This window comes from Nelumbo lutea, chromosome 5 (genome assembly GCF_056320005.1).
Source record: "Nelumbo lutea isolate HS-2025 chromosome 5, American lotus-T2T, whole genome shotgun sequence".
NCBI classification, from domain to species: domain Eukaryota; kingdom Viridiplantae; phylum Streptophyta; class Magnoliopsida; order Proteales; family Nelumbonaceae; genus Nelumbo; species Nelumbo lutea.
The window spans coordinates 5,794,866-5,822,309 of NC_142688.1; the positions used below are offsets into that span (position 1 = coordinate 5,794,866).

The following is a 27,444-nucleotide window of genomic DNA, read 5'->3' on the forward strand; positions in this document are numbered from 1 at the left end:
AAGTGGGAGACTATGCATCCATCATTGTTGTTGTTGATAGATTTTCCAAGTATGCCACTTTCACCCCAACACCAAGGCACCTTTCAGTTGAAGACACGGCATACATTTTCTTCAAGCATGTGGTGAAATATTGGGGAGTCCCACAGAACATTGTTAGTGATCGAGATCCCCGATTCACTAGTGCTTTCTAGACAAAACTATTCAAGCTTCTTGGCTCGAACTTGAACTTCTCCAGCAGCAGCCATCCAGAGTCAGATGGGCAGACAGAGAGAATGAACTCCCTCCTTGAAGAGTACCTCCACCATTTTGTATCAGCTACACAGAAAAATTGTGTTCGATTGCTGGACATTGCACAATTCTCCGTCAACTCACAAAAGAGCTCCTCCACCAATGAAAGACCTTTTGAAGTCATCACCGGCCAACTACCAAGATGTCCGCACAGCATCGTCAATGACCATCAAGGAAGAAGCCCTCGAGCCTTCACTTTCACCAGGGAATGAAAAGAATGCCTTGACATCACTCGAGCCTCCCTAGAGAAAGCCTTTAGAAGAATGAAAAAATGGGTCGATTTGGGTAGACGACCCGAGAACTTCCAAATAGGTGACCTGGCCTTAGTAAAATTCCATACCCATTGCCTTAGGTTCTTTCGAAGAGTACACCCCGGGCTTGTGAGAAAATATGAGGGACCCTACAAAATAATAGCCAAAGTAGGAGCTTCAGCCTACAGACTCAAATTACCCCTTGGCTAAAAGTACACTCTGTCTTTTATGTAAGCCAACTTAAACCCTACCATGCCGACAGCCAAGATACCTCCCGAAACCAAAGTCGACGCCCACACCCATCCTACCAACCACCCAAGAACCGATCCCTTGACTCCATCCTCAACCATAGGTTGTCCCAATCCTCCCAAGCATCAGAATGGGAGTACCTGGTGAAGTGGAAGGGACCTGCAGAAAAAGACACCTAGGAGCTAGCAGAAGACCTCATTCCGTTCGCAGAGAAGCTGGACGAGTACGTGAGGAAGAATCTTCGAGGACGAAGATTGAATTGAGTGGGTGAGACTATGACAGTTCAGCCACCATCAGCGCCATCAGCACACCATCTAAGTGTTTTGGGTTGGGTCCTTGTACTCTTTTTGTAAAGGGGGTATGCCAATAGCAATTATGTAAATAGTAATATGCATGTATGGTATTTTGATGTATTATTTTGTCACTCCCCCAAAAGCTTAACGTATTCTTTGAGGGGAGGTAAGTAGTCGAGTGAGCTCACAAGCGTGTAAAGGTTAAGCACGAGATCCTCTCGACACTGTACTGTGTGCTTGTGCTTACCACTGATTAATGCAATACAAATGGCCTTTTGTCTAATTTGTGTGCATTCATGTTTCCTTTTGTGTGTTGTTACTTGCATTTATAAGCTTTCTCGACCCCAATCGAGTGCCCCACGGGGCCCGGTTGACTAGCCCCGTGACATACAGGCTACTACGCTCTATTTCCATGCAGCATTCGAGTACTTAAGTTTTACAGTCTAATTCCGAGGTTGAAACTGACCAGTCCGGACAGACAAACTATCCTTGTTCCTAGATGATATTACGGTTTCCAGATATGAAACTTGCTTTTGGTGGATGTCCAAGGCAAAAGAGAGGTCATAATTCTAGCCCTTCATATCGGGACTGGTATCACCCGATTAGTAACTGGTAATCCAGATTGAGCTTTTCCACGCCCGAAAGTCTCAAATTGTCCCATACGGTTTTTGAAACAATTTTCAGAACCAGTGATTCGGAAGAAAGACACGTGAAGGCTAATTATTCCATTCGTAAGGAGAATTTTTAATGTGGAAATACAATTTAAACCACTGTCCTAGCTCTCGATATTGCTGATTTGATCTCTCATAGGTACAGCCTTGAAACATTTTTCAGAACCAGTGATTCAGAAAAAAAAAAGGTACATCACATTTGGTTCAATCAGGATTATGTATAATTTAGACATTTGCATTATGTAGAGGCAACCGATATTTTAACATTTTTCAAAATGAAGCCAAAAACCCAGTTACATCATGGATCAGACTGCCATTATGAATTTGGTTGGTAGTCTGACATTGAAATCAAGCATCCTAGATAAGTATACGGTGAACACAAGCAAAAGTGCTAGTAGGCTCCACCTTTCACAACCTCCTGACTGGTCATAGACCAAATACAAAGAAATGTCAATAATCACAAGGCATTTGTACAGAAAAATTGATGAGCAGATATTATAGAGCACAATTGAGTCAGTTTCATGTTCCCAATTAATTGTGATTAAGACTGAGTTGAATTTAAAGCAGTTGAACAAGATAATTTCTTCTCTTACCCTGTTTCTCAGAATTGAATGGCTGACCCGTCAATTGTACGTACTTTTATGTTGCATTCGCTGATGAGAGCTAATAAATGGCATGAGGAGCAGTAAGGCAGCAATTGGCATTGAGGCAGGCATTGGTTTGTACAAGACTTCAAAAACAATCCTCAAGCACGTCCTTTCATCGATCAACCTTGCACGTTGCACATAACTGTTGAGGTATAGAACAAATAAATTATATACAAAACACCATCTCATTCTACTGCTCACTGGTATCTCCTCTTTCCAAGCTGCTGCTAGCAGCCCATGGTTTGCTCGATTGAGTGGATTCCTTTCCTGAAAAGTAATGAGCATAGACAGCCAAGTGGTTACTTGTTGATTTCTGGGTAGAGGAAATCTGCCAAGTATTGGGTGAACCAAACCTGTTTTCATGTCTTCTGGATAGTGCACGCAATTTGCACCCCCAGAACGGTTTGAGTCCTCAGCTTTGCATAATAAATCATTCGGGTTCAATGAAAACTGACAATAGGCTGATAGCAGTTGTTGATGAATCTCTTCCATCTGTCCACATTTCTCATCTTTCCGATCCATTTCAATAAGAACCTGTTGACAACCAACACATGAGACCTAGACCAACAATGAAAATGAATGTCTGTGTAAGAAAGATGGTACCTCTGCAGAGAACGTCTTAAATATAGGACCAAACCGCTGCCTACAGTACTCATTGAAAAGGAGAGTGCATATCAGCAATGGGATGGTGAAGCCTGATGCAATTGGTGACTGTTTCATTCCAAACACTCCAAGTGCAATTATTTGTGTCAGCACCAGTGCGAAAATAGTGGTATTGTGTACAATAGGCCAAATTTGTCCACCCGTTTCATATTTTGAAACATACACATTAACAATCTGACATTCATATTTAAAGGTCAGTATCAGGAGATATCCGTCAATGGATAAAAAGGATTTACATGTCAAAAAAGATGAATGAAAGGAAAAATACAAGGATGTGGAAAAGTAAGAAGAAATAGAAATTGAGACAACTTTTTAGTAGTCATATTCATATCACATTCCAAAATGGAAGCGCAAGAAGCTCCTAGAAACCAGGATCATTTGCTGATTGTGGAACACATCAGATGTGAAATGGGTGGCATCATTACTCCCGATAACACAAGTAAACAATAACATGAAGAAAATATTTTTAACGTGACCAAAATGACATTGTTGAAGCCTGGGGATGTAAGCTTGGAGCTTCTGGAAATACTTTGATATCGTTGCATCTCCATTCTTGCATTGAAGCATGATTAGGACATTAAATTCTCTAAGAATATTATCATGATTCTGGTAATACACTCCAAAATTACTTTGGGACAGAAAAAAAGGTCCATGATATTGTTCCAGAATGGGTCCAAACTCACAAGGTCAATCATAACTGTATGAGACTGAGGTTTAGCATCAAATGTCAATCAGATATAGAATTCTAATTATGTTTTTCTAGAGTTTACACTAGTTTTGTCAAAATCATCCCTGATCTTACACTTATGAAATACAAGGCTCCACAGGAAAAAATGTATCTTCTACCTCACCACCGGTGTGTTTGGATTCTCCACCTATTTTGATTTCCTTTTGAGACCATTCCCATTTCCCACCACTTCAGAAGAAATCTGTCAAACCCATTGCAGACCAATAGGTGGCTCACTTGGGTATTACGTTTGATGCTATTGAACAAAACAGCACTTCAAGATTTTGGTCCATATAGACCCATAATGTTCTTCATTGGGTTTGGTAAGGTTAAATGTGGTCAACAAGTAAGGAATTACAGGATTAGAAGATCCATATAACTGGGATTCAATTTGTGTCGATCTAGGAGAATTGTGAGTATGGAACTTATTTGATAAGAGATGTTGAAGAAACATCCAAAGTGCATAAGAGAAAAGAAACATGCTTGAAGGGTTCTTATGCCATGAGCCAGACAGCCAGAGTTCCAATACTTGTGACAAGTTTTATGTAACAAGATTAACCCAAAAACCTCGACTGTGGTGTTTCTGGGCCACAAAAGTTACCATGCAAAAACTCAAAACCATTCAATAAACAAATGATTTATGAAATTACATGATTACATCTGACTTATTCACAAGTTATCACAAAAATCCAGTTTACATTTTTATTTGAATTGCTGAATTTAGAGGCTTGTGAAGTAAGAATTTGTGTCAGCAGGAATTTTGTCTAGAAATACCTAGTTTTATACATAAAGGAACTAAAGAATCTTCAAATTGGTTAATTTTTTTATTGAAATGATGATGAAAAAGCCTGTCTATGTAATTTTGAATAGGGGTGCAACTTGGGTCAGGTTGGGTTGGGAATTTGTTAAAATTTCAATGGGTCTGAACCCTGACCTTAGCCCAATGTAATTAAAATTCTTCAAGTCGGGCAACCCAACTTGCAGCTACAAGCTTGAAGGGTAGAGCCTCTGAAGCATCTCTATTGGGAAAACAAGTATAGTGGGAAGAATGTTTACATGACATGTGGGTATTGTAATTATTGTGGAGGAAACGTGGTGAGATGGAAGAGAAAAAAGCAAAGTGTAGTTGAAAGGTTAAGTGCTGAAGCTGAATATAGGGCTATGGCGCATGGGGTGGCTGAAGTGCTTTGGATAAAGAATTTGTTGGGGGAGCTGGGGTTTAGTTTTGACAACCCTATATCCCTCTACTGTGACAACAAGACATCCATAAATATTGCAATAAATCCCTTTCCTCCAAGACAGGACAAAGCATATTGGAATGGACAAGCACTTTGTAAGAAAGAAGCTCGAGAAAAGTGAAGTGTGCACTCCTTATGTCAGCTCAAAGGAGCAACTTGCCGATGTTATTACAAAGGGGCTTTAGAGTCTGCAGCACAATGAATTATGTGACAAGTTGAGCATGATTGACATATACAGCCCAAATTGAGGGGGTATTGTTAGTGTTATGTTTTAGTTTCGACTATTGCTACAGTAGTCCGAACAGGAAGAAGAAGAAGAAGAAGAAGAAGAAGAAGAAGAAGGGTCTGTCGAAAATCTGATGGTTAACCCATTCAGTCGACCCCCTTAATCTATATTAGATTCTAATCATAGTTACAAAGATAGAAATGACCTTACTTAAGTGTGGGGCAGAGTAACTCTAATAACACTGCCACATAAGCAAGTTACTTAATAAACAGAAGAAGACTAAATTACCCCTATTCGGCACATCTTAACACTCCCCCTCAACCTGGAGAATATATGTCATATAATCCCAGCTTGTTACATAGATAGTTCACTTTCCCTGAGCTTAGAGCTTTTGTAAACAAATCTGCCCACTGGTCATTGGAGCCCACATGTTCTGTATTTCTCTCTCTGGCAAGAACCTTCTCTCTCACAAAGTGGCAATCAACCTCTATGTGCTTTGTTCTCTCATGAAAGATAGGATTGGATGAGATATGTAGTGCAGCTTGGTTGTCACAGTACAATTTCATAGGTTTATCCATGTGAATCCCAATTTCTTGTAGGAGATTCCTCAGCCACACTAATTCATAGGTAGTGTGAGCCATGGCCCTATATTCGGCTTCAGCACTGCTTTTGGCTACAACCGTCTGCTTTTTACTCTTCCATGTCACAAGATTTCCTCCCAGAAATGTGCAATAGCCTGTAGTAGATCTTCTATCACTCACTGAGCCTGCCCAGTCTGCATCTGTATACCCAACTACTTCAAGTTTTCCTCCTGGTTTATACAATAGCCCACGGCCTGGAGCTCCTTTAAGATACCTCACAATTCTAAGGACTGCATCCCAGTGAGGTATACGAGGGTTCTGCATGAATTGGCTCACCACACTGACTGCAAAGGAGATGTCGGGTCTCGTGATAGTCAGATAGTTCAGCTTTCCCACTAGTTGTCTAGACCTTCCAGGATCCTCAAATACTTCTCCTGTATCACTGCTCAACTTAACATTTGGTTCCATAGGGGTCTCAGCCGGTTTTGCACCTAACAGTCCTGTTTCTTCCAATAGATCAAGGACATATTTCCTTTGGCACAGATTCACACCTTGTTTTGACCTGGCAACCTCTATTCCCAAGAAATACTTTAATGTTCCAAGGTCCTTTGTTTGAAAATGATTTTGCAGAAATACCTTTAGTTTGCCAATCCCCAATTTATCACTACCAGTGATGACAATATCATCCACATAGACCACTAATAAAATCTCCCCAGCTTCTGAGTCATAGCTGAACACTGAGTGATCAACCTGGCATTGCTTCATTCCAAAACTCTTCATCACTTCGCTGAACTTCCCAAACCAAGCACGTGGTGATTGTTTCAACCCATAAATTGCTTTCTTCAGCCTGCACACCTTACCATCCTCCCCCTGAGCAACAAACCCAGGTGGCTGCTCCATATATACCTCCTCCACTAGATCACCATGGAGGAAGGCATTCTTTATGTCAAGTTGAAGGAGAGGCCAATCATACATAACTGCCAAGGAAATTAGGACACGAACGGAACCGATTTTAGCCACCGGTGAGAATGTCTCCATATAGTCCACACCATACACCTGTGAGTAACCTTTAGCAACAAGTCAGGCCTTCAGATGCTCCACACTACCATCTGGCAAGTATTTCACAGTATACACCCATTTACAGCCCACAACATGCTTCCCAGGTGGAAGAGTAGTAAGTTCCCACGTTTGATATTTCAGCCCCTATTGCAGCCTCTAAACACCACTGCTGACTTCACACACTTGTTCTTATTCACACTACTGCTGACTTCACACACTTACGTCCCACATAAGCATCAGTTTACCATTCACTAATCACAAGTAGAGGCCCTCTTACAACCACTCAAGCACCACAACACAGCCAAATCTGCTGCACCCAGTTCAGACTTATTTAACACACTTAAGAGGGCATTACACAACCACAAGGAGTTCAGCAAGGTCACTGCATTCTACGACACGAAAATGCTGAGGTGCTTTACCAACTGACTTAGGTCAGGAGCATTGCTCTGATACCATGTTTCGACTGTTGCTATAGTAGTCGGAACAGGAAGAGGAGAAGAAGAAGAAGAAGAAGAAGAAGGAGAAGAAGAAGAAGGGTCTGTCGAAAATCTGATGATTAACCCATTCAGTCGACCCCCTTAATCTATATTAGATTCTAATCATAGTTACAAAGACAGAAATGACCTTACTTAAGTGTGGGGCAGAGTAACTCTAATAACACTGCCACATAAGCAAGTTACTTAATAAACAGAAGAAGACTAAACTACCCCTATTCAGCACATCTTAACAGTTTTTCTTTTTTGTTTTTTTATATTAGAGTGTGCTGCCAAGGGACTATGTAATTTCCTCTTCTTTTTATTTGTTTGTGTTGTCCCTAGTATAAATGATAAAAAGCTGGAACGTCAGGCAGATCTTTTGGCTCTCTAAAGCTTCTTAGTTAATTACTATATATGATTCATTGCAATAATTTTAAGGGGTGAATAGAGACATCTCGGGAAATTCATCTGTATTGGCAATGCCCGGTCAATTGAGACATAGATTGCAATGATGCCCCTCAAATGCATATAAGAGTGAAAAAATTTATGTTCCTACTTGAGTTCATAGCATACCTTCATCAGTTATTCAGCTGTGCTGTTGTCAAGTTTGTTCCATTGGTCTACAAGTTTATGTAGGAGCCTATCATGTGCTTTTGTCTCATGTTCCTAAGGTGCTCGATAGATGTTTGTAAGAGATGGAATTGTCTGAGAGTGCAAGTGAATTGGACGAATGGTGAATGCATATTTCACTGTTCAAATGGCTTCAATTAAGTTAAATGGTGAGATATGTACCTTGGTCTATATCTGTATGATATTTTTTACAGCAAAGATATGCTTAAATATTTAACAGATACTAAGCCTATGTCTAGTAGCAATGGAAACAGTAAGTGGGTACACGATATTGTGCAGATAATATCATGGTTTTAGAACAATATGGATTTGAATATTAGTGCCAACCTTATGTTTTTATACAGTGCAAGGGGTGATTACTTGGTGTGATGAAGGTCCAAAGTATCAATACACCCCGATACGTGCAAGGGGTGTATAGGTACTTTGGACCATGTGCCCACCTTTGTTTTTTCAAAAATGGGTGAAGGGTAGGTTTTAGGCCTGTCTACCCGCTGAAATAGGTCAAAATCCTGAAACACCTACATTTTGTGTATCGGTGACCCATTGATACGATACGTATCGGCTGATACAGGCGATACATGACAAAATTTTGAACCTCAGGTAAAATCTCAGGATGAAAAGTGTGGAAAAATGGATCGGAGTTTGAGAGATCCTAAAGCTTTAGATCTTATGATTGGGTCTCTAGTCAAAGATTCTAAAGCTTTTAGATCTTATGATTGGGTCTGTAGCCATAGATTCTAAAGCTTTAGATCTTATGATTAGATCTCTAGTCACAGTTACCTCTCTTTCACAGGTTCATACCTTTCAGTTAGTCCCTGTTGCCGATGGTACTGCATCATTAGTGTCTGACGGAAGTAATGTCCATCTTGATTCTTTCTTGTCTTTGTCTTCTGTGCGTATGTTACAAAATTTCCTTTTAATTTTATGTTTGTTAATGTAAATCAATATTGTTCTATCACCTTCTTTTTACCACATTGTGTATGTCATGATCTCAAGATGAGAAAGAAGATTGGTAGACTTGAAGCTGGAGGACTACATTACTTTCACAGTGGTGGAACATAAGTAGTACTTAAGTAGGTAACCATTATTGTATTGTTCCCGACTTTTCCTTCCTTTCCTTTTCCTATAGGCATAATTCTGGTTTCTATAATGCATGGATCTTGGCTGTGATAACTGATAAATTGGATACATGTGCTATCAAAGGTGCCTTTCTTGGTTATTCTAGGGCTTAAAAAGGGCAGAAGTGTTATAGTCCTTACTATGAACATATTTTGTCTATCCTGATCTCACTTCTTTGAATTAGAACCTTTTTTTCTAGTGAAGGTTCTCTTACTGATGTTTCTTTACTTCCTTTGCCCACCCCTATGGATTTTTTTGTAATGTTTGGTCCTTTAGATGTACAACTAGTAGAAAGCCACTGATTCAATGAATGTATACACATTGTAAACCCACATGGAATGCTTTTGTGACTCCAACATCATTTTTCCCATCAATAGGTCTAACATTTTTGTTTCTGTTTACATCTTCCAGTTGCACTTCAAACAGGTATTATTGCATGTACCATCCATTCTATTTTCAACTGTATCCGTCTTGTTATTTCCATAACAATAGTTTGTTTCCTTATTGTCCTTTTTTCTGTTCCTCATTCTATGCAGGGATCCTTGTTGTCCTTGGTAGCTAAGGATATATGCAAACATATGGCGTGGAATACTCTAGAACCTTTTGCCTAGTTGCTAAAATTGGATTCGTTCAAGTCATTATCATCTTGCTTTCAACTTTGGATGACCTTGTTTCAATTGGATGATTTATGGGAAGTATAGAGCAACCACCTGGTTTTGTTGCAAGGGGGAGATAGCCAAAGTATGTTGGTTGAAAGCTGTATATGGGCTGAGACAATCACCCAGAGTGTTGTTTGGTCAATTTAATGAGATTATGCAGAATTTGGCTTGAAATAGTGTTGGGTTAAACGTTCTGTATTTAGTTGTGATAACTGATAACATTATTTGAAATTAACTTGGTTGTTTATGTTGATGGCATTGTTATTACAAGTAGTGACACTTAAAGCATTGAAGAACTCAAATAGTTTCTATAGCAACATTTCTAGACTAAGGACCTAGGCAACTTAAGGTTTTTCTTGGTGATTTAAGTATTGAGGACGTCGATAGGTTATATGAAGCATAATCAAGGTGTTCTTATCATAATATTTACTTAAATTGGCATTATATTGTCTTTTGATTATGGTTTAAAGGATATAATAAATATATTGAGAGAGGGAGAGAGAGGTTGAGTGGCCTTTCTCATATTCAAGCATCTTCTCAGAAAATCTGAAACCTTTTAGGACTGCTTACAACGACAATTGAGTTAAACCTAGCTTCCCTACATTATCTTCTAGGAGAAGCACAAGAAAAACGAGAAAATAGATAGATACAAGAAAGAAAGAAGCAAGTTTGATATAATCATTATTCTAAAGAATTTTAGATATAAGCTAGGGTTTGAGAAAAACTGAACCAATACACTTGTAGCAATCACGTGGTTTGATAGGGAATTATTTCTCAGGTGTACTTGGTTAATAGGTGAATCAATTAGAAATCAACAAATATTAGATAAATTTATCTTTTTATAAATATATCAACCTTAACTGTAGTTCCGTAATTACCACAAATTGCATATCAACTTATTGAGTTGGATATGGTTTTCTTGATAGGATCAAACAACGGAAAAGCCAAGTCACTATAATAGTGAATATAGAGGTGGTGGTGAAAGTCTCTGGGTTTGATCTTTATCAGAGGGGAGAAATCTGCAAGTAAAAAAATTTAAGGAATTAGAAGAAATATATCCTTTGCCTCTGATGATAAGGGAGGAAGATAGTGTGGTTCCTGTTGGGACAAGCTCTGTAGCAAGGACCAAAAGTGATCAAGCTGGTTGAGTCGATGAGTTCTCATGAAGGGTCATAGAATGATACCAATGAGGATAGTAAGTTGTCATCAGATCAGTTTTTTGAGAAAAATGTGGTGCTGGAGTTAGAATCAATGACAACTCTAAGGATATGCAGGTTTTTGAGAAAGCCCCTAATGCAGTGAGAAGACTTAGAGAGCTGTTCGGGTGTTGAAGGTTTTTGCCAGATTGCAGGGGGGATTATATGGGATGGGGCCCATAAAGAAGGTGAAAAAAACTATTAAGTAAGGCGAGTCCTGGTCAGGATTCAGGAGACACTAAGCAATTAATTATTTAGTTGGGCAATAGTCATTTGGAAGGTTTTTTATCCATTGGACTTGACAAGTTATGGTATAGTCTGGACTCTGGAGTGTCATGCCATTAAGTTTGTTTATGTATTATTTTAGGGATTTTGGGTGTTTCTCTTGCTGGATTTGGGAGTTTTGAGTCCAATATTTTTAGAAGAGGGTCTTTTTTTCCTTGTTGGGTGATATCATATCACCTTATTCTAATATTCATTTTGTATTTCAATAAAATTTCTTTTTTATTTATTAACAAAAAGAGTGCATTGGACAAGTGAACTAGAGTCAAGTATCAGTTTCAACATGACAAGTTTTGAAGCATAGTTATTAATGATTTTTTGCCAAATTTTGTGAAAAGGATTCATTATGGATTCAAAATATACTTGCTTCTAAGAAATGAGAATTCTATGAAGATTATTATGAGAGAAAAGTAAACCAATTGTAGAAGTTGGTGCATGGCCATGCCCATACTTGAATAAATTTAAGCTATAAAAATTGATATAAATCAATTGGAGAAATTCTCACCTGGTTACGGTACACAACATAAGCAAGAAAGAAGTACACTAGCAAGAAAGGCAGAATCAAAGGTGCCAAGACAGAACAGGTGAACCCAAGGAGTCCAAAGAGAAGAACTTTTGGAACTTCTGTGTGGTATGGGAAAGATAGGGCACTGTATGATGGGTTCTCCTTCTTTCTGAGTATAAATTTATCGAACCAATTGCAAACAAGAGCAAAAAGTTGCATGATTTCAGAGCACAAGCTTACCCAACCTGATGCTAAAACATAAGTAATAAAGAAAGTAGCCTGCAAACATTTGAAAAACATAATGGTCATACAGTAGGCAATTGGAGTGTCATGTTAAACTTATAATAAAAATTTAGAAACTAGGAAATCGTTTGCTCCATTCATTGAATTATCAAATTATTTTCTATTATAGATGCTTAATTGCATCAATATAACCTGGAGTATCATAAAATGAAGGCTAACTGCAACTCAACAGTCACTGAATAAATTATTTTCATGCATCAAATGTGCGAAACAACTTATTGTTGAAACATAGAAAGCTAGAAAAAGAGAATTTCAACTGATAGGAAGTTAATATTCACAAAGAAGTGATTACATAGTTTCATGAGCAGGAAAGAAACTTGACCATCACTATGACATTGTAATAGAAAGACAGGCGGGGTATTTCCTATAAAGTCTGACAGAAAAAGCAGGATCATCAAATCAAACCAGAGAGATTGGAAGTAACAATCACCTGCCTTGGTACAGCTTTAGCAAGTTGGATAGGTATGTCTTTTGGACTAGAAATGACATTCAGCTGGCTAATGACAGATCCTGACAAAACATTAACAAAGAAAACATTCCAGATTGTGAAGTACAAGACCTTGCAGCATGCACTCTTTTTCCTGCCACTACGAGATATAGAACCTTCAACTGCTGAAAATAGCATCATTGTTGGTGGAACAAGATAAAGAAATAACTGCAAGATAACACTTGGAAGGTAACCTGTTACTAGCTGGCTTACGAATGCCCTGCACAGAAGCGCATGTTAGGTCAGTCTGTTCCATGATTGTATCGGGAAACCTATGAACTTGTAATTTTTTCACCTTTTGAAGTCAAAATACATCAAGGAAGCATCCAAAGTAACTTGTGTCCGTATCAACAGATTAGAAATCCAATAATATCCCTCACAATTTCTATAGTGTGCATGGTGTAGTTCCTAAATCAAATATTAGATAATAATGTGGATGGAAGAAACCTTTGTCATTCCCACTTGTGCTAAGTTAGTCCATGTCCAACTAAAGCATTATTTTCAAATTATGGGATTTTGTAAAGGAACTAACAGATAATAGATTTTTATGTAACTATGGCTATGTTTGGGAGTGCTTATGTTAAAAATAAGTGCTTAAAAACAAGTGCTTATTTCAATAAGCACTTATTTGCATTTGACACCTATCTTTTTCAAGTGCTTATTTTAAAAAATAAGCACTTATTTCATATTGGGCGTTTGGTAGTATTTTTCTCCCCCTGGCACATACTACAAGCTTCTCCTTGAAGTTGATACACTCTAGTTGTATTCTTAGTTTGGGAGTAGGTATCAACAACTTTGTACCAAACATCTTTGGAAATGGATAGAAACAAATAGCTATGGGAAATATGAGGTTGCATTGAGCAGACCAACCATGACATCACCAATGAGTTGTCTTGCTTCCATTTAGCGGACTTTAAATATTCAAGGTTCAGCTTTACTTCTTTATCTGTAATAAATCCCAATTTACCTCTTGATGATAAATTTAACTGATTGGGACCGTTAAAACTACCGTTATTTATGTGTTAGTGCCGTAGGGGCATTTTTGTAAATTTTTTTCTTTTTTATTATGTATTGGTTGCCCTAGTATAAATACTAATGCTGGTGCCTCCAGCCTAATCTTTTGAACTCAAAATTTTTGTTTTATCTCTTCTCTTCTTCCTTCTCTCTCTTTCTTCCTCTCTTATACTATTTTCTTCCAAGATTACATGGTATCAAAGTAGGGATCTTGAGCTTGAAGACTGTTCGATTAAGGATTCTTGTTCTTTCTTGCTGTTTGTTTCCCTCCAAATCAAGGAAAAAAAATACTCTAGTGGCAGGTTTGAGGAGACCAACTTAATTTTTTCTCTTTTTTCTCTTGGTTGTGTGCCAAGATATAGCCTGTACATGTGGCGATTGAATGCAGTGACAGTGTTTGAGGTGTGTTCTCTTCCCTTGCATGGATCATCTGATCCTTGTGTGTTCAGGTGAGTGGTTTGTAGGTCTGGAATGACTTGTACTTGCAGTGAACGTTTATTTATTGTTATTTGATGAAAGTGTAAATGTGTGCCCTAGAGGAGGGTATTTGATGTTCGTAGAGACTATCCAAACCTTTATTGATCTGTGTTTTGTTATTTTTTGGCTTCCAAAACAGTTCAAGAAGTGTTCCAGTACTTGCGTCATGTGTGGATAGTGGTTAATATTTTTTTAGGCTGTTATACAAGGTTGAGTGGTCTGGTGGTTGTCTCCTCCTTTTGCCTACTGTGTAGCTGAACTATAACAACAATCCCTGTTAACATGTCATCTGAGGATTCGACTACTTACGGTGTGCCTACTAGCCATGGTGGAGTGAGTGGGGGTTCGATATAAACTTTCCTATGGCTGTAGTTCTCTTAAGTTGACTAAACTACCTACAATGGTCGATTAAACTTTACATAACTGCAAGGAGGAAAATAAGCTACATAAATGGAACAATTAAGGAGCCAAAGTCTGGGAGTGCAGAACATTATAAGTAGAATTAGGAAAATAGTATGGTGATGTCGTGACTCTTAGTCTCCATGTTGCCAAAAGTGAGGAAAAGTTTTATGTGGGCAGAGGCAACCTATGAAATTTGGGATCAAGCAAAATCCACATATTCTGAGCAAGGAATTATGCAAAAATCTACCAACTGTAGGCTGAATCTTCTACTTGTAGATAGTGGGAGCAGAACCTCTCATCTTATTACTCATATTTGACATCTATTTGGAGGGAGTTGGATCACTATCTAAATATGGATTGGAATTGTTATGCAAATGCCAATGCATATAAGTTCCTGGTTACTCAGCAATGGGTGCTCGCCTTTCTTTTGGGGCTGAATCCTATGTATGAATCCATCAGGGTGCAGATTTTAGGAAGCAAAGATCTTCCTTCAGTTTAAGAAGTGTGATGTAATATGTACTATATGCTGCAAGGGCATTAACGTCTTTGTCTTTTTCCCTTCTTTTATTTTGTACGGTCGCCCTAATCTATATAAACAAGCTCTGTCACCACCAGCCAGAACTTTTGGCTCTCTCAACTCTTTCTTCTCTTCTTCTTCTCTCTCCCTCTTTTCTCTTCTTCTCTTCTATCGAACTGAAAACATGGTATCAAAGCAGGACGGTGCTCTGTAAATCCTTTCCTTTCTGATCGAAGCCCTCCTTTCTGTTCCTTGGACTGAGAATGAAGAAGACAAGCCTGTCCTAGACCTTAGAGCTCTTCGGGTGCAACTTTCTTTCTGGGCTGAAACTCAACAATAGTGATTCCAGAGGCTGGTTGATGACTGACTAAATCTTTCTAAGAGATCATCTGTTATTTTTTTCTTCATTTTCTACTGGAGTTACTCCTAAGTTCCCATAAATGACTTCACTTTTTATCATACTCTTTCTATTTTTTCACTCATCCATTTCAATATACACATTTATTCCATACTCATTTTCTGGAAATGTTGCTTCTTGACTTCCCAAAACTATGCTCATAAAACATAGCTGGCCTTATAACTGCCTTATAGAATTTTCCTTTTAACCTAAATGGTATTTTCCCATCACATAAAATTCCAGATGCAACCCTCCATTTTGCCCATTCTACTCTAATTCTATGGGTGACATCCTCCTCAATCTCACCCTTGTTATGAATTATTGAACCAAGGTATCAAAAAAGGTCACATTGAGTTATCACTTGGTCTCCAATCCTAAATGTACCCTGATTTGCATCCCGTTTTTATTAGTTATAAGAATGGTGCACACGTTTACCATTTTTATTAGTTATAATGCCACCAACAACAACAACCCAAAATAACCAACAACACATAAAAATACAATAAGTACAAAACCAAAACAAGAAGAAATAGCCATGAATTTTAAATCCAATATAACTCATCCTTAGTGTTGGTTCGGCTGGTTTAGTGTTTATGTTAGTCATATTTGTGTCTTAAGTTCTTAATTATTGGGCCTTAGTTATTGGGCCTAAACTTGCTTAATTTTTTATTTGTCTAGGTGTCCCATCACTAATCAGGGGCATTCTAGTCCATGTAACATTACTTTGTAAACATCTATATAAGATTGTAGGGTCGGCTGACGTGAGTAAGCCGCCATTCTCAAATCTTCTTCTTCTCTTCTTCTTCTTCGGCTGTTGTTTTCCAGCAAACATGGTATCAGAGCACTAATCCGTCTGTCTGGTTACAACCGCCTCTTTTCTCCTCTTCTCTATTCCTTTTTTTTCTCTCTCTCCTATCTTGGCCGCTGTGAATAAACCCTAGGGTTGACCGTAGAACACAGCAAGGTCTGTATCTAGGGTTTCCCTTGGTTGTAGGGCCCAAGGGGAGTTTGTTCCAGAAGCTGATGCCCTACTAGACACCCTGCAGCAGGTAGTAGCCATTCGGCTGCTAAGAGAGATCTGTGTGGAACAGATCTAGGTGGAAGGACTGAATGAGACAGTCCTAGTACAGATCGTAAGGGTGGTCACAGTCTACGGCAGCAGAAGTCAAAGCCTAGCCTAGTCTAGAAGAGTTCAGCACAGTACAGAGGTGGATTGTTCTTGGTTTCAGACCTGTTACGAGGGGTTCTCAGACTTGTAACAGCTTTGGTAAGTCTGAAATCGTGTTCTTTGTACAGAGTTTTCAATTGTGATCACTATAAGAGGAAGGAGATGTCTTCAATATCGGGAGAAGTGTTTTTTAGGGATAATAGAACTGGTGGGAGGTCTTCTAATCTGGAAAACCCAAATCTGCACAGCTTGCAGATCACCAGTAGTGTATTGTTGGATGAATATAACTTCAGAGAATGGTCTGTTTCAGCCATGCTCTTCATTACTTGCCGGGAACTTACGGGTTATTTAGATGGACAGAAGAAGGAACCTGAAGTGGGTAATGTGGAGTATGCAATATGGCGTAAGGAAAATGCTACTGTTATGTCCTGGCTGCTTGCTTCGATGACTCCAAAAGTGGCCAGGACTGTTCAACACTTTCCCACTGCTGCTAAGATTTGGGAGAAAGTGTCTAAAACTTATGGACAAAGAAAGAACAATGCAAGAATTTATAGGCTAAACCAAGACATTGCTGCATTGAGACAAGGAGATATGACAGTTGCAACTTATTTTGCAACCCTAGAAGGACTATGGGAAGAACTTGATCATCATCTTATTCTTGGTTGGGAGAATGTAAAAGACAAGAAGAGGCATGATAAACAAATTGAAGAGGGTAGAGGCTTTAAGTTCTTGGCTGGTTTAGACCCAATGTATGAGAGCATAAGGTCTCAAATTTTGGGAAAGGGATGAAATGCCAGATTTACACCATGTCTACTATCTAGTAAGGAATGAAGAGGTTAGGAGGAAAGAGATGCAAGTTGACACTCAAATACAGCTTGTTGAACATTCAGCCCTAATTTCTTCAAACCAAAAAGGGAGCAAGCATTCAGACAAGAGGCATCTTAAGTGCACTCACTGTGGAGGTGAAAGGCATGTAAAAGAGACTTGTTGGGTTCTTTATCCTCATCTGAAACCAGCTGCGTTAAGGAAAGACAAGAAGCCCCAGAGGAATCAAACAACAAGTGGGAACCTTGTTACTAGTCATAGTGGTGATAGCTCGAAGTACACATCTACAGTTACACCTCCTCCCATGGGACAGACTGCTAATTCCACCACATCCGGGTCCTTGGGTTTCACTGCTGGTGAGGTAGAGGTCCTTAGTCGGGCCTTTACTCGTCTAAGGACTAATTCCCTTGCTTCCACCTCTCTTGCCAGATCAGGTATTGTCTATGCTTATAGTGCAACTAGTTCTATAGACTCTACTTCTTGGATTATTGATTCCGGTGCAACTGACCACATGACACACATGTCTTCTTTATTTTCTTCTTACCATTTGATGTCTGGCCAAGATAAGATGAGAGTTGTTGATGGTTCTCTCTCCACCATCTCTGGGAAGAGGGGGGGTTGACCTAAGCAAGGACCTCTCTCTCAAATCTGTTCTACATGTTTCCAATCTTACTTCCAATCACTTATCTGTTTTGAAGCTTACCAAGATTTGAATTGTAGCATAACTTTCTTTCCTACTCATTGTGTCTTTCGGGACAAACTGACGAAGAGAACGATTGGGAGCGGTCATGAGTGTGGAGGTCTCTACTATTTTGATGCAAACATCAGTTTGGCCTTACAATCATCTGTTGCCAGTAGTCAGAATAATGAGGAGTCAATAGCTAGGTTACACTTGTGGCATGCGAGACTAGGTCATTTACCTTTTTCATCATTGCAAGGGTTGTTTCCTGAATTATTCAAGGGTATTTCAAGTCAAAGTTTAGTTTGTGAAGTGTGTCAGTTGTCAAAACAATGTAGAACTCTTTATCCAATTTCTAGTAATGAAATTCAAGCTCCTTTTGATTTGGTCCATTCTGATGTTTGGGGCCCTTCACTTCTTGTTTCTGTAGATGGCTTTCATTACTTTATCAGTTTTATTGATCGCTATTCTCGATGCACATGGATCTACTTGTTAAAAGGACATAATGAAGTGCCACAGATAACCATGGCATTTTGTAAAATGATTGAAACTCAATTTGACAAGAAGATTAAGCAATTCCGTTCAAACAATGTTGTTGAATATTTTGAAATATCCTTGAACCTGTTCATGGAGGATGCAGGCATGCTACACCAGTCATCTTGTGCTAGTACCCCTCAACAGAATGGGGTTGCTGAGCGCAAAAATAGACACTTTTGGAGACCGCTCGAGCTTTACTATTTCAGCACAAGGTTCCCAAGTGCTATTGGTCTTAAGCAGTTCTTACCGCATCATATCTGATAAATCAGATGCCATCCAAGGTGTTGGGTATGAAAACTCCTTTCTCTATCCTTTGTCCTAATCTTCCAGACTTTCCTCTTCCACCTAGAGTATTTGGTTGTGTATGTTTTATACATGTAAAGGATCCAAAGAAGACCAAGTTGGATCCTAGGGCTACGAAAGGAATCTTTCTAGGGAACTCTCCTACACATAAGGGTTACAAGTGTTCTGATCCTGTTACCAAGAAGAAATACGTCACAAAAGATGTGGTATTTTTTGAGTCTCAATCCTATTTTCATTCTTCCCAAAATCCTCTTCAGGGGGAGACTAGTGGGATGGAAGAGGATTCTTCTTCCCCCTCTTTTTTTGTGCCTCTTTCTGCCTCGGGCCTTCCATCTTCTCCTCCTGATCCTCCTAGTTGTAGCATCCCGAGTGAATCTAGTGAGGCTCCCATCGAACCTGTTACCACTCTTGATGCTGCAGATGTAACTGAGGACACTAGTAGGCAACAAAAAGATATAAGAATCACCTACAACAGAAGGAAAAAAGACCCTCTAACTCATGGCAGCAACCAATCGGACTCGGATCAATCTGACTCAGCAACTCCAGGTAATCTTGTCATTCATACTTCTGATTTGGATCTCCCTATTGCTCTTCGTAAGTCTACCCGTTCTTGTACTATCCGACACCCCATTGCTGAATTTGTTTCTTACTCACGTTTATCTCCTTGTTATTATTCCTTTGTGTCTGCTCTCTCTTTCGTGCATGTCCCTACTAGGTACTCAGAGGCTGTGTCTGACCCAAGATGGAGAGAGGCTATGAATGAAGAAATGAAAGCCTTAATGAAAGCAAGGACTTGGGAATTAGTGGATCTATCAGAAGGGAAGAGCACTGTGGGATGCAAGTGGGTGTTCATTGTGAAGCATAGGGAGGACGGGTCCATTGAAAGATACAAGGCCAGACTTGTGGCAAAGGGGTTTACTCAAAAAGAAGGGATTGACTACAAAGAGACTTTTGCTCTAGTTGTGAAGCTCAACACAATCCGGGTTCTATTGTCATTAGCTGCAAACTTCTCATGGGAGCTACATCAGTTGGATGTGAAGAACACTTTCCTAAATGGCGATCTACATAAAGAGGTATTCATGGATCCTCCACCAGGTTATGGCTTTGATGGGAAAGTGTGTAAACTGAGGAAAGCATTATATGGTCTTAAGCAGTCTCCTCAGGCTTGGTTTGAGAAGCTCTGTGGGGCCATGAAGAGAGTGGGATACACTCAAAGTGGTGCAGATCATACCTTGTTCATAAGGAAACATGATAGCAGACTTACGACACTCATCGTCTATGTGGATGATATGGTGATTACAGGGAATGATCTAGAAGAGATAAAAAGATTGAAGGAGTTCTTGGCTTTGAGTTTGAGATCAAAGACTTGGGCCATCTGAGATACTTCCTTGGAATTGAAGTTGCTAGGTCGCAAGAGGGCATCTATATATGTCAACGGAAGTATGTCCTTGATCTTCTAGAGGAGACGGGTATGATAGGGAGTAGACCGGCAGATACTCCAATAGAACAGAACCATGGTCTACAGGAATTAGTAGGAGAGGACTACCTTGATAAAGAGAGAGACCAAAAACTGGTAGGGAAGTTGATATATCTGTCTCTACTCGACCAGATATTGCTTATGATGTACATGTTGTTAGCCAGTTCATGCACTCTCCAAAGATTTCTCATATGAGAGTTAGCGGAAAGGATTCTTAGGTACTTGAAGACTTGCCCAGGAAAAGGAATTCTGTTCAAAAAACACAATAAAATTGAAATTGAAGCATATACTGATGTAGATTGGGCTGGTTCTGTTGGAGACATGAAGTCTACTTCTAGGTATTGCACGTTCGTTGGAGGGAATTTGGTTACATGGTTGCTAGATCAAGTGCAGAGGCTGAATATCGAGCTATGGCTCATGGTGTTGCTGAACTATTGTGGCTTAGGTCCCTTCTTGGTGAGTTCGGGATAAAGGTCGAGTGTCCTCTTAGGTTGTACTGTGACAACAAGGCTGCCATCAACATTGCAAATAACCCAGTGCAACATGATAGGACGAAGCATATTGAGATTGACCGACACTTCGTTAGAGAAAGGATAGTCTCATGGGAACTCTGCATTCCTTATACTCCTTTCGAGATGCAGATTGCAGATGTGCTAACAAAAGGACTAGCTTCAACTAAATTCTTAGACTTACTTGGCAAGCTAAACATGATTGACATCCATGCTTAGCTTGAGGGGGAGTGTTGGTTCGGCTGGTTTAGTGTTTATGTTAGTCATATCGTGTCTTAAGTTCTTAGTTATTGGGCCTAAACTTGCTTAATTTTTTATTTGTCTTGGTGTCCCATCACTAATCAGGGGCATTCTAGTCCATTCATGTAACATTACTTTGTAAACATCTATATAAGATTGTAGGGTCGACTGAAGTGAGTAAGCCGCCATTCTCAAATAAACCTCTATGTATTTGAGAATGGGACACCTTCTTCTTCTTCTTCTTCTTCTTAGTTATGGTTTTCCAGCAAACACTTAGTTATGGTTCAAAGTATCGATAAACCTCTATGTATTGGTAGAGGTGTATCAGTGCTTTATACAATGTGCTTTTTATTTGTTTTAGCTTTTTTTTTTTCAAAATTTCATTTTTATAAATATTTTTATGTTATTTAATAAATAAAATAAATAGGTTCCTGAAAATACCTTTCAATAGGTGTATTGGAACCTTGCCGATACAATATAATACACACCATATCGATATTTTGAACCTTGCCCTCAGTTTATTTGATTTTCAAGATCCAGATCCCTAACTATTTTCCAAACCCATATTCCCTGCCCAGATTGGATCATAAGATTTGAAGGTTAAACTATTAGCCATAATTTTTATATGGCCCAATACTGTACAATGTTTTAAAACATGGAGGCATTTACAAGGCATTCCACTATAATGAGTCATAGGCCATGATTCAGAATGCAAGAGAAAAGCATTGCGTCTTGAGCTTTGTTGGGTTGGGGTGTCTGCCTTTCCATGGTGTCACTTTTCTCTTTGGGTAGGTAATTGGTTTGTGCAGTAGTTTCAGTTTGTTTTGGTGAGCAGTTTGTTTATTTCACTCTTGAAACCTGATGGATCACTAACATCCATTATAATTGTCCAAAGGAATTCATTAAACTGTGTAAAAAGAACATTTGATCTTCTTGGTAATCTTTTAAGCTGAGCATCTGTTTTCAACATATTCCAACAGTATAATGCAGAAAAGTTTAACAAGAATAATGTTGTTTAGGAGTTTTTTTTTTTTTTTGGTACTGTTTATATGACAATCCATGTTTATAAACTTATCTAAACGCATTCCTCATGCTTTTACATTTGAATGTGGGAAAACCCATTTCATATATGGAAATGATTTCCATAGATTTTTGGACCAGCAAATTTCTTAGGGTATCTGATAGTTCTTCATGCCTGACAATCTGACATCAATGCACTTGCCATGTTTTAAGTAACATAATTCAAAATATTTGAAAAACATACATAGTAAGTTACATTTCCTTGTAAAATAATAAGACTTTCTTCATTCCCAAAAAAATCAGTTAAAAGTTCACATATTCTAGTAGATGATAACAAATTGTACAGACATTCGAATACTAAGTCTGCTGGACTCTGTGTTTGACAATTTTTAATGTGTCTGAAATCAATATAGGTGCAATGTTCAAGTAGCAAAGTATTTAGGACAGCATAACAATAAATCATTTTATCAAGGATATATGATACTTACTTTCTTAAAACTCCTTTGAGAAATGGGAACATCTGTTGCAACTGTTCCAGTTGTGACAAACCTTGTACAAAGGTGACAGGGACAAGGAACAAAAACATGAAAAGAATTGCAGCCAAAAGAGTTGCTATTCGACGAAACCAAAGCTGCCTATAGGGTATCCAAAGGTTTGACCAATAAACATCATGTGGTTCTGGTGCCAACTCAGTGACCCATAACATGGGATTTGAAGATTGAAGAACCTGTGAAGCAATGACAGCAGCATAGCGGGTCTTGAAAAAAACAAAAGCTGCAGAAATTTCCTGCATGGGAGGTGGATATTCATAGCCTCAGTAAAGCTAGAAACCTACTAGCAATAATTTTCATGGTTTAATGAGGTTTATAGACATTTCATTACAGTTGTTTGCACATGAAAAAAATATATTATTAAACCTCATGGCAATGAGGTTTATAGACATTTAAAACTTTACAAGTAGAATTTGATACATGTAAACAGGTTGAAAGGAGCCTTTCTGCATATTTCTGATCTCTTATATTCATGTGCAAAGAGCTAGACTACTATCAGTCCATAGATTGGAAGCGTGAACCCAATTTATGAACCAAATAGTGTCCAAATTCTAGGCAATAGGGAATTGCCCACTGTTCAGGAAGTGTATGCACTTTTGCAGTCAGAGGAGAACAGGAAGATTGATGAGTAAGTTTCTTTGGTTACTGTTGAGAGTATACAATGAATTGTGAAGGTATTTCGGTCTTTTTTTTTCTCTTCCTTTGCTTCACATTGAAAAGCTTGGGATCAGAGAAGTCTCTAAATTCAGGGTAAGGCTTCTATTAGTGTTCATTACCCTAGAGGCAATTTGCTGATGTTAGATTGCTGCCGAATCGTACAAGTAGCGGCAGCCATTCTTGAATCTGGTATTATTCAAATTACCCCATTTTAGGGATTTTTTGGTGTAGGTTTCACATCCAATCAGTCTCCCCTATTAAGGTTTTTGGTTATCTCTGCTTTGTTCATGATATGAGTCCATCTAAATATAAATTTTATCTAAGTCTATTAGAAGTGTTTTCATTGGTTATTTTCCTGTTCAAAAAGGGTATCGCTGCTTTGATCCTCAATTTGGAAGGAGATATGTATTTAAGAATGTTACCTTCATCGAGTCTTCCTCCTTTTTTCAACCATCTCGTCCTCTTCAAGGGGAGAGTGTCAGTGAAGATCGGACTCCCTGTTGTCTTCCTATTTCGGCCTCGCTTTCTACTTCTAGTCCATAGTCCATCTTCTTCTCCTCCACCTCCTCCTACATACCGTCCTCAGTTTTGGCAATAGTATTTTATCAGGCGACGGAAGAAGGTGACTCCCAATGCTAGATGTCCATCACAACCTGAACACCCCGACTTAGGTAACCTTGATCTACCCCTCTTGAACTTCATGATGCTCCTGTCATTGTGATCCCAACCTTGATCTTCCCATTGCCATCCACAAGATAAAGAAAATGTACCAACTATCCCATCATAATTATGCTTCTTATACTGCTCTCTCACCCTCTTATTGTGTCTGTATCTCTATTATTTCGTTTCTTTTTATTGCTCATAGTGTTACAAGGTAGTACAATCATCTCGTTGGAGGGAAGCTATGAACCAAAAGATGGATGCTCTTATAAAGATCCAAGCTTGGGAGCTTGTCTCTCTTCCCAAGGATAAGTCTCTAGTTGGATGTAAGTGGGTGTATACTGTTAAATACAAGGCTAGTGGCTCTATTGAGAGATACTTAGCACAGTTGGTAGCCAAAGGGTATACTCATACCTATGGCATTGATTATCAGGAACATTTGCTTCAGTGGCAAAAAGGAATTCTATTTGTGTGATTATGTCTCTTGTAGCTAGGCCTATTCATGGGCTGGGCTCAAGCTTGGCTTTTTCCAAAATTTGAATATGCCTGGCCCAAAGCCTAAGCCTGAAATAGTGTAAAGCCAGGCCCCAAGCCCAGCTTGTGAGCAAGTCTACAACACAATTTTCTTGGCCTATATACCAAATGGATATGAAGAATGCCTTTCTTAATGGAGACTTGTAAGAGGCAGTTTATGTGGACTTGCCTCCAAGACTGAGCCTTCCTAGTAGTGAGGGAAAGGTCTGTCATCTAAAGAAGTCCCTATATAGGCTTAAACAGTCTCCTGAAGCTTGGTTTGGTAGGTTCAAAAGGGTAATCTTTGTAGAGAAGATGGGCCGAATGGCCCATACGCTGTTTATCTTTTTTTATCTTTTATGTTCTTTGCTATAATGGGACATAATTTGGGCTTTTATTATTTCTTATGTTATGTTTTTAATTTTCTGCCCAACTAGGGGCCTCTCTGTAAATTACTAAAGTTTAACTTAATAAAATGGAATTAGGGGTGTAAGAGAGGGGAGTTATGTTCGAAAATCTCTCTCTCTGAACCCTAGTTGTTGCCACTTTATTCTTCCTCTTCTCTCTTCTTGAAACCTGATTTCTGCTACTTTCTTTTGATTTTTTGCAATTTTTTAAACAGTCATTTCTTTTCAAAAGGCTGTTTTTCTTCTTGGTATCAGAGCAGCCTCGACTTTTTCCTTTTTTCACCTCTTTTTTCCCATACACAGTGTGTATGGAGAACTGAATCGTATGAATAGTTAAAGAAACCTATTTCAGCCCAATTGTTAGTGGTTTTTGGAGAGAAGGGGACTGGTTTTGTCGTCCTCCTAATTGATTCAAGTGTGTTGCCCGAAACCCTAATTTTCTAGAGAAATCTGATTGCGAGCCCCATAGGGAATTTGACTTGGGTGCTCAGTGACTGAAAGTCTTCTCATCCTTCATCTTGAAGATCGATTCAAGTGGATTGGTGTTTTGTGAAGTCTACAAGGAGTGGCTGAGATTTCTCTGTTTATCCCGGGTTCTGGGTGTGACGTAGGTAGCAGGTACGGTTGCATAGAGGTTGACTCACAACACAAGTTTTCTTCTGTCTTCATTTGTTGTTATTCGAAATTGTTAGAAGTTATTTTCAAAATATTTTAAGAAGATGAACCCTTCAGAAGTTGAAAACAAGCATGTTGCTGAATCCAGACAGGTTCCAAGAGCCTCTGTAGACTCTCTACTAGTTGTGACCACAGTCAAGCTAGATGGAACTAATTATCTGGCTTGGTCACAATTAGTAAAAATTCATATCTACAGTAGAGGAAAATAGGGTTTTATCTCCAGGAGCAAAAAGGCTCCTTTGGGAGATGATCCATCCTATGAAAAATGGATGCAAGAAAATTATACCGTTATTGGATGGCTTGTGAACTCAATGCAACCAAAAATTAGTCAACACTGTTTGTGGATGAACTCAGCAAAGGAAATTTGGGATAGTGTTGCTGAAACCTATTCCCATAAATTAAATGTGGCCAAGGCTTACAAGCTGAGGAGTGATGTGAAGAATTTGAGACAGGGGGAGAAACCTTTAGTTGTTTATTTCTCAGTACTGAAGTCTCTAGCAAGAAATTGATTTGATAGAAGTTGTAGCCTGGGACACCACTAATGATGTTGAGACCTATAGGAAACTTGTTGAAAGAAACAGGGTGTTTGAGTTTTTGACAGGGCTGAATCCAGAGTATGACATCACAAAGCAAAATATCTTATCCAAGGGTAGTGTTTCACTGTCTCAAGCCTATGCCTTAGTAAGTAGTGAAGAAAGCAGGAGACTTGTCTAGGTTCAAGGGGCTGGTCTAAATGATCACTTTGCTAATATGGAGTGAAACCCAAGGGAGTTGCAGGGACTCCAAGTAGCTCAGGGAAGAAAGAAACTATTTGCGAGTATTGTAAGAAGCCAAAACACACTAAAGACAAGTGTTGGAAATTGCATCCTAAGCTTCTTCCTCTTCGGTTTCAAGAGAAGTTTGGTAATATGAAGGCAGGAAGTGCCAATATTGTTGTTGGTCCAGATAGTGACAGATGTCTAACTGAAGAGATGACTGCTAGTGAGAAGTTAATAGCTATGAAGGCAGAGTATGAGAAGTTTGGAAGGATGATCAGTTACCTAGAGGGTGTGGCCTCTTCTTCCAACCCTCCAGGAAATTCAACCTCTTCTGCATTCGCTCATTCAGGTATACGGGCTTCTGCCAATCATGCAACTATTTCAGGTAATCGTAGGATCCCTTGGATTATTGATTATGGTGGTTCTGATCATAAGACCAGCCTTTCCACTTTGTTTGTTTCTTATGATTTACTTCCTGACTGTGACAAAATCACCCTAGCCGATGGCTCTCTTGCCCCTATCTCCAGAAAGGAACCATCAATGCTACATATTCCTTGGTACTTCCTTTTGCTCTTCATGTACCCAAGCTAAATACAAATTTTTTATCTATAAGTAGTCTAACTAATTCATTGAACTGTTGTGTAACCTTCTTTCCTTCCTACTGTGTTTTTTAGGATCTGGAGTCTCAAAAATTGATTAGGAGTGGCCATGAGACGAATGGAATATATCTACTGGACACTCTTGGATAGAGACATGGACAACTTGGAAAAGCTGCTTGGGTCTACATTTACAGAGTCCATCAGTCGAGTCATGTTATGTCATTTTCATTTGGGTCATCTTTCTTTTTCTGCATTAAGTCATTTATTCTCATAACTGTTTAAGGGAATTAGTCTGTCCAATCTTCATTGTGAGTCGTGTGAGTTGTCAAAACATTGTAGAAGCAGTTATCCTTTGAGTAACAAAAGATCTTCTCCATTCCATATTGTGCACACTGATGTGTGGGGGCCTTACCACTTAACTTCTATGGGTGGCTACAAATATTTTATCTTGTTCATTGATGACTTTTCACGATTCACTTGGATTTGTTCTAACCTAGTTTGATACCAGA

General features: G+C 38.9%; 1 protein-coding gene across 11 annotated transcripts in view; it reads right to left on the reverse strand.

The window, feature by feature from the left end:
* Positions 1-1,966: 1,966 nt before the first annotated feature.
* The window catches only part of LOC148850017 (hyperosmolality-gated Ca2+ permeable channel 2.1-like), a 188,316-nt gene continuing 162,838 nt past the window's right edge, over positions 1,967-27,444 (reverse strand). For 7 of the 11 annotated variants that reach the window (XM_088946909.1, XM_088946908.1, XM_088946907.1 and 4 more), the window contains 7 exons: positions 22,604-22,902; positions 12,494-12,770; positions 11,761-12,039; positions 3,003-3,236; positions 2,753-2,933; positions 2,346-2,666; positions 1,967-2,174 (listed from right to left, as the gene is read on the reverse strand). In XM_088946909.1, coding sequence (XP_088803035.1) covers positions 2,590-2,666; positions 2,753-2,933; positions 3,003-3,236; positions 11,761-12,039; positions 12,494-12,770; positions 22,604-22,902 — 1,347 coding nt within the window. In that variant the 3' untranslated portion in view covers positions 1,967-2,174; positions 2,346-2,589. Of the gene's footprint in view, positions 2,667-2,752; positions 2,934-3,002; positions 3,237-11,760; positions 12,040-12,493; positions 12,771-22,603; positions 22,903-27,444 lie in introns of all 11 variants that reach the window. The other 4 variants (XM_088946916.1, XM_088946915.1, XM_088946914.1 and 1 more) reach the window with 2 other exon arrangements.